General features: G+C 39.2%; 1 protein-coding gene across 1 annotated transcript; it reads right to left on the bottom strand.

Moving 5' to 3' along the window:
• Positions 1-1589: 1589 nt before the first annotated feature.
• On the bottom strand, positions 1590-4600 carry LOC125817328 (uncharacterized). The gene is made up of 5 exons (XM_049496857.1): positions 4596-4600; positions 4098-4167; positions 2576-3438; positions 2333-2517; positions 1590-2230 (listed from the first exon to the last, which is right to left on the bottom strand). Exons 1-5 carry the CDS (start codon positions 4598-4600, stop codon positions 1590-1592), a joined length of 1764 nt encoding a protein of 587 aa, XP_049352814.1.
• Between the last annotated feature and the right edge of the window lie 2426 nt (positions 4601-7026).

Below are 7026 nucleotides of genomic sequence, written 5' to 3'. Positions count from 1 at the left end.
GTCCGGACCTTGCTTGAAAAGATAAGGCTCATCCCATATGTAGAACCGAGCATCATAAATCAACCTCTTCTTTTGGTATGTGGTTGCATCTGGTGGAAACAATCCTCTAACCAAATAATTTACAATGTTTGCACACCATGGTAGTTCGGTCACCTCTAGCACCAATAACTGTTCATCAGGAAACTCTTCCCGAATCTGACATTGCTCTCCCACATGTGATGAACTCTCCAATCTTGACAGGTGATCTGTAATCTAATTTTCAGAACCTCTTCGGTCATTGATCTTTATGTCAAACTCTTGCAGCAATAGAATCCACCTGATTAACCGCGGCTTTGTATCCTTCTTGTTGAACAAGTACCTGATAGCTACATGATCAGTATAAACAACAACTTTAGTCCCTACCAGGTAAGATCTAAATTTGTCAAAAGCACATACCAAGGCTAGCATTTCTTTTTCAGTCACTGTGTAGTTAGTTTGGGCCACATCCAATGTTTTGCTTGCATAATATATTAAGTGAAACACCTTCTCTTTCCTTTGCACCAACACAGCTCCCACAGCCACATCACTTGCGTCACACATCAGCTCAAAAGAAAGCTCCCAATTTGGGGAAGTTAGGATTGGATCTTCTATCAACTTCTTCTTCAAAGCTTCAAAACCTTGCATGTATTGCTCATCAAATACAAATTTCATTTCCTTCTCTAGGAGATTACACATGGGCCTTGCAATCATAGAGAAATCCTTGATGAATCTTCTATAGCAACCAGCATGACCCAAAAAACTTCGCACCCCTTTAATAGAAATTGGGGGAGGTAGCTTTTCAATTACTTCCACTTTGGCATGATCATTTTCCAGCCCTCTTTTTGACACCTTATGGCCTAACACAATCCCTTCCTTCACTAGGAAATGACATTTTTCCCAGTTTAGGATGAGATTAGTTTCCTCGCATCTAGCCAGCACCCTGTCTAAATTCTCCAAGCACCTGTCAAAAGACTCCCCAAATACTGAGAAGCCATCCATGAATATTTCCACAAAATCTTTAACCATATCATGAAAGATAGCCATCATGCATCTTTGGAAGGTGGCTGGAGCATTAGATAGACCAAACAGCATTCTCTTGAAAGCATATGTCCCATACAGGCAAGTGAATGTAGTTTTCTCCTGGTCCTCTGGTGCAATCAAAATTTGGTTGTATCCTAAATAGCCATCCAGGAAACAATAATATTCTTGTCCAGCATACAATCAATAAAAGGAACCGGGTAGTGATCCTTTCTGGTGGATTCATTCAATTTTCTATAATCCCTGCATATTCACCATCCTGCCACCATCCTGGTTGGAATCAACTCATTTTTTTCATTGGTGATCACCATCATGCCTCCCTTTTTAGGCACACACTGAACTAGGGTGACCCACTTACTGTCCAAAATTGGATAGACAATACCCGCATCTAGCCATTTGATCACCTCATTGCGCACCACATCTTCCATCACTGGGTTTAGCCTGCGCTGCGATTGCACAATTGACTTGTGTCCCTCCTCCATGAATATCATGTGCATGCATAAAGTTGGGTTGATGCCATGTATGTAAGCAATCTACCAGCCTATCGCCCTTTTCCTCTTCCTTAATATTTTCAGAGATGCCTCAACCTGCAATACGGACAAAGCAGAAGAAAGGAATACCGGTAAAGATTCATTGGCACCTAAGAATGCATACCTGAGATGAGAAGGGAGAGCTTTTAACTCCAACTTGGGTGTTTCCTCAATCGACGGCTTAGGAGGTGGTCCCAGGACTCTGTTTAATGGCTCCACAAACTTGCAAAGCATACTCACATTCAGGACATTTAGGACGTTAGCCAACTCCTGGGCTTCAATATCTCCATCAATGTCTTGCCCAATTAACACTTTCTCTAAAGTGTCTTGGACTTCAACATATTTAGATGTCATTTCCTCATCAATGGCAGTAATTGCAGACAGCTCCTCATATATTACAGGTAACTTCATTGCCTTGTAAACATCAAATACCTCGACCTTGTCATGAGCCCTCATTATTAGTCTACCGACCGCCATATCAATTAATGCACCTCCGATTGCTAAAAATGGGCGTCCCAAAATAAATGGGACCTCTGGGTTAGGTTCAAAATCCAAAATGACAAAGTCCATGGGGAAAATCAGAGTTCCCACTTGAACCAAGACATCTTCAATAACGCCATTTGGCCTTGACACCGAACGGTCCGCTAACTATAACATAATGGTTATGGACTTGGGTCTTCCTAGTCCCAATTTGAGACACATGGAGGTAAGCATCAAATTGATATTTGCGCCCAAATCGCACAAACCTCTTGCCTCAACACATTTACCAATTTTTATTTGAATAGTGAAACTCCCTGGATCTTTCAACTTAGTTGGGAGCCTATTCTGGATCCTAGAACTGCACTCCTCTGTGAGCGCTACTGTTGCATACTCAGCCAATCTACTTTGTTGGCTACCACATCTTTCACATATTTGGCATATTAGGAATGCCCTGCAACACATCAATCAAAGGCAAGTTAACATGTACATGTTTGAGTAATTAAATAAACTTACCAAAATATTCCTCCTCCTTTTGTTTTTTGAATTTATGTGGGAATGGGGGAGAGGGTTTTGCTTCATCTACATGTTTTCTTTTTTCTTCAGCAACTTTTTCCTTTGGTGTCAACTCCTCCAATGGACGACCAATCCGAGTACTCACAATATTTACCTGCTTCGGGTTTGGGTCGGTATTTCCCAACAAACCCCCTTGTGGTCGGGAATTTTGGGCACTAGCAAACTGCCCAAACTGTTTCTTCAAATTCTGAGTCGCCAATTGATTGTTTTGAACATCTGCTGCCAATTTAGATTGATCTGCCATGATTTTTTTTAGCATGTCCTCCACACTCATATCACTTTGCTTGGCAGCCTGCTGGTTACCATGGTTTTGTTGATGGTACTGTTGTCCACTACTCTGTGGTTTGTATTGGTTTTGTCCTTGATGTTGGTTTAGATTGCCACCCCATGAGAAGTTTAGGTGGTTCCGCCAGCTCGGGTTGTAGGTATTTCCATAGCTCTGGTGATTTCCTCCTCGTTGAGCATTACCTACAAAATGAATAGATTTTGGGTTTGCTCCACATACCTCAGCACTATGATCTCCACCTCCACATACTTCACACCAAGCTTGTGGTTGATGCACCATATTAACTTGGGCTTGTTGTTGTCCTAGTGGCATGTTGCTGAAATGAGTAGTCATCATATTCTGCATCGCTGTGATCTGTGCCGACAAAGCTGTCACTACATCTATTTCCAACACTCCAGCAGTTTTATGTATGACTGGTTTAGCTCCTTTGCCATTCCACTCGGGGTTACCCTGTGAAATTCTATTGAGCAATGTAAACAGCCTCAGCATATGTCTTCTCCAAAGTTTGTCCACCTGCAGCAGAATCCAGTAAAATTTTTGTATTTGGTTCCACCCTTCAATGAAGGTATGGACCAACATTTCGTTAGCTTGATGGTGATGTGGACAACTTAACAACAGGGACTTAAACCTATCCTGAGATTGGTACAAGTTTTCCTCTCCTTTCTATCGGAAGCTTAATATGTCGTTTCTTAGCTTGGCTGTTTTACCGGATGGAAAAAACCTTATCAAAAACATCCGGGCAAGATTATCCCAAGTTGTTATGGAATTTGCAGGCTCAGAGTTCAGCCATCTTTTTGCTTCCCCCAGCAGAGAAAAGGGAAATAATGTGAGCCTCACATAATTAGAGCTCACTTCAGTTGGAGTGTATGTGTCACTGATCTTGAGGAAATTCTAAATATGCACTCGGGGTCCTCATGAGATAGACCAATGAACTGGCCGTTTGTGTGCAGTAGTTGTACCATGTTCTGCTTCTATTCAAACCTCTCACTAGGTGCAGGTTTTTGAATACTTGAGGTAACATTGGTGGTTTGTGGGATTGCCACATCCCTCATTTTCATTTCCGCCATCACTGTCGGTGGGTCTTGATCCTCCCTTTCTTCTGAAGTTTCTGGTTCACTAGCCATAAGAAGAACATGATAATTGAGTCATCTTTGCCTTCTCTGGTAACAAACAAATCTCTCTAGTTCAGCTAAAGGCTCTAAGAAGTCCTGGTCGTCTTCCAGAGAGAAAACCTGACACAACCTGTGAAATGAAAAGCAAAGATCAAGTTGTCAACACTTGTACAAATAATTTAGACACTCAAAAATTAGATATCTGCCGATTTTAAAGTCCTCGGCAGCAGCGCCAAAAACTTGTTGCGTCCAAAAGCACACACAAAAGCACGTGGTCACTCAAGTAGTACAGCGACTCTTTCGAACCGGATTATCGAACCCAAGGGACTTCAAATCAACAAATAACAACTTTGCTATGTCTAAAATAAATTTACTTATGTGACAAACAATTTTAGAAATTTTTTTGTATTTACTAAGTTGAACAATCTCAAAAATTAATTACTACAATCAAACAGTTTCAAACAAGAGAATTTCACAATATGGGAAAGTAATCCAGGGTTGTAGCATAACCCGATTTCTAGCATAATATTAATTTATCCTAGCATTCGACAGGCTAACCTCATTATGGATTTGCAAGGTTCATTTTACGATCATGATCTCCCGACCTCTAATCGCCTACCACCATCGACAGCCTAACTACATCGTTGAGCGGGGATAGGCATAAACCAATGGCGGAGCATTAAGCTATCATCTTACATATTAATCAAGTGTGGTATATAGGTATAGGACTATCCTATATATGAAACACTCTAACTTCACTTTAGACTGAACACGTTTCTCACATTCTTTGGTCTATCCCTCTATTCATCTTCCTAATTCAAGAGTGGACAATGAGTTTATTTTAATGTAGATCAGTCATTAAAATAGTTAAATAAGCAGGTAAGCATAAATCACAAGAAAACCCATCTCATGATAGAAACAACTACAAATATGCCATTAATCGTAGCTACAACCCTTGAATAAGGGAATTTTAGCTACTCATAGAACAAAAGATCATCAAATAATGTTTATGGATCATAAAAGGGTTTACCAAAATGAAGGAGTAGAAGAAAAGCCCTAGAAAGTGTCAACCAAATCGCCCAAATCGATGTTCTCTAGTCTTTTAAAAACTGGATAATAATAACAATAACACACTTAAACTATTCATAGTCTAAAATAAAACAGGTGAAACCTCTCCGCGACGCACTCCCATCACACACTCCACTATTAAGTGGAGTTCCATTTTTGCACACACGTATCAGCTCCGCGATGCGGAAATGCTCCCTCGTAGTGTATTCTCCAGCTTCTCGGCCCTTTTTCTCCGCAACTTCGCTTTCTATTTTCTGACCTCTGACCAGGTGCCCTATTTTGGCTCGTTTTTCTTTACTTTTCACCCTAAAACATCTAATCATATTGGTTAGACGAAGCGACATCAAAAGACTCTCAAAACTTAATTTCGACAACGAAAAATGCTCTCAACTTAGCTATATGTATAGGATAAATTTGTTATTAGGCGCATAAATATGTCCAAGATCATTGAGTTCTAAGTATTGAGTTCTATATATGATTATTGAAAACCTTGAATTGAGTCGTTCTGGTCCATAATTTGGCATGAACTCTTTTAAAAAGTCTTTTACAAATGCTTTAAACTTGATTTAAGACTTGAGTTTTGAGTTGAGTAAAGAGTAAAGAGTGAAGTTCATTTCTTCAAAAGAGTATATGGGGACTATGTATTCCCAAAGAGTAAATGTTTTCACATTTAAACATGAAAGGAAACACCAATTTCCAACAAAGCCTTTGAGCTAGTTTTCCAGTAAAGAGTAAATGCTTTCACATCTAAGCAAGAGAGGAAACACTAATTTCCTAGAGAGCTCTTGGTCTAGTTTTTGAGTAATTATCTCAAACCACATAAAGAGTTATATTTTTATACATATGAGCTAGTTATATTTTGGGAGTACTATTGAACACCGATATGGGGGAGAGTTCAGACAACTCACAACCCCCATAAACCATATAGCCAACGTGGGTAGAAAGGGTCATACTTTTTAGATGATACCATAATGCTTTTTAGCATAGACTAGTGGATCCACTTAGTAGTTAGGTTCTATACCACTGGCAAGGTATAGGACGGCTCTGGTAGCGTGAGGCAAAATATTGTATCATCACATAGCTCATAAGTGATGGTTGTCGGTTAGAGAAACTCCCACAGAGATATTTGTATTTTTATATACACAGAATTTACTTGTATTTTCATATACAAATAGAGTTTATATTGTATCCTTGCATACAAACTGAGTATATTGTATTCTTAAATACATTGAGTTTTTTTCTACTATTTAAAAAGTTTTCCATATATTTCATCTCTTATTGTTGCTTTATATTGAGTAGAGTATCCAGATTTGAGTATCCAGAGTTGAGTATCCAGATTTTGAGTACCAACAGTTGAGTGTCTTATTATTGAGTTGAGTATTATTTCACTGAGTTGAATATCTTATCATTGAGTTGAACCTTATTTCAATGAGTTTCATTTAGTTTTAAGCTTTGTATGCTTGAGTTAGTCTTTCGCTTAGAGTCAGCCAGGATAAGGGTTTGCTTGGGGACCAACAATGATTCTTGAGTGCCAGTCATGTCCAGGGTGTAGGCTCGGGTCATGACATTTATAGTATTCTTAATCGAATTATCATGTTTTCATGGGAACATTGCTCAATTCCTTACATGAAACTTCGAACCCTAGTTGTGTAGATTCTCTTAATTGATGAATTACACTTGCTAGGCCAGTTAAATAGATAAACATGCCTCAGATTTTGAATGTTACATTGTCAATACTTAAATGTTCCATTCTCAAATTTGCATGTCAGAATATTGAGCTATCCAGTATTTCAATTATGTTGTGTCATATACATTTCTAGTTGGGAGTAGACTTAACACTGAGTTGGACTACGGTTAAGCGCACCCTCTGATCTTAGGCATATTTATATGCCTAGAAATCTAATAATGCCCATATTTAAGC

The sequence above is a fragment of the Solanum verrucosum genome, unplaced genomic scaffold (genome assembly GCF_900185275.1).
Source record: "Solanum verrucosum unplaced genomic scaffold, falcon-dt-bn FXZP01000122.1, whole genome shotgun sequence".
In the NCBI taxonomy this organism is placed as follows: Eukaryota; Viridiplantae; Streptophyta; class Magnoliopsida; order Solanales; family Solanaceae; genus Solanum; species Solanum verrucosum.
The sequence above is the reverse complement of the archived record's forward strand: the minus strand, read 5'-3'. Positions and strand labels throughout refer to the sequence as shown.

Coding starts and splice junctions, on each gene's coding strand:
- LOC125817328 (XM_049496857.1), bottom strand. Junction 3,439..4,097: donor TAGCTGAACTAGAGAGATTT/GTTTGTTACCAG, acceptor ATTCTGCTGCAG/GTGGACAAACTTTGGAGAAG. Junction 2,231..2,332: donor TAAATGTGTTGAGGCAAGAG/GTTTGTGCGATT, acceptor TGTTATAGTTAG/CGGACCGTTCGGTGTCAAGG.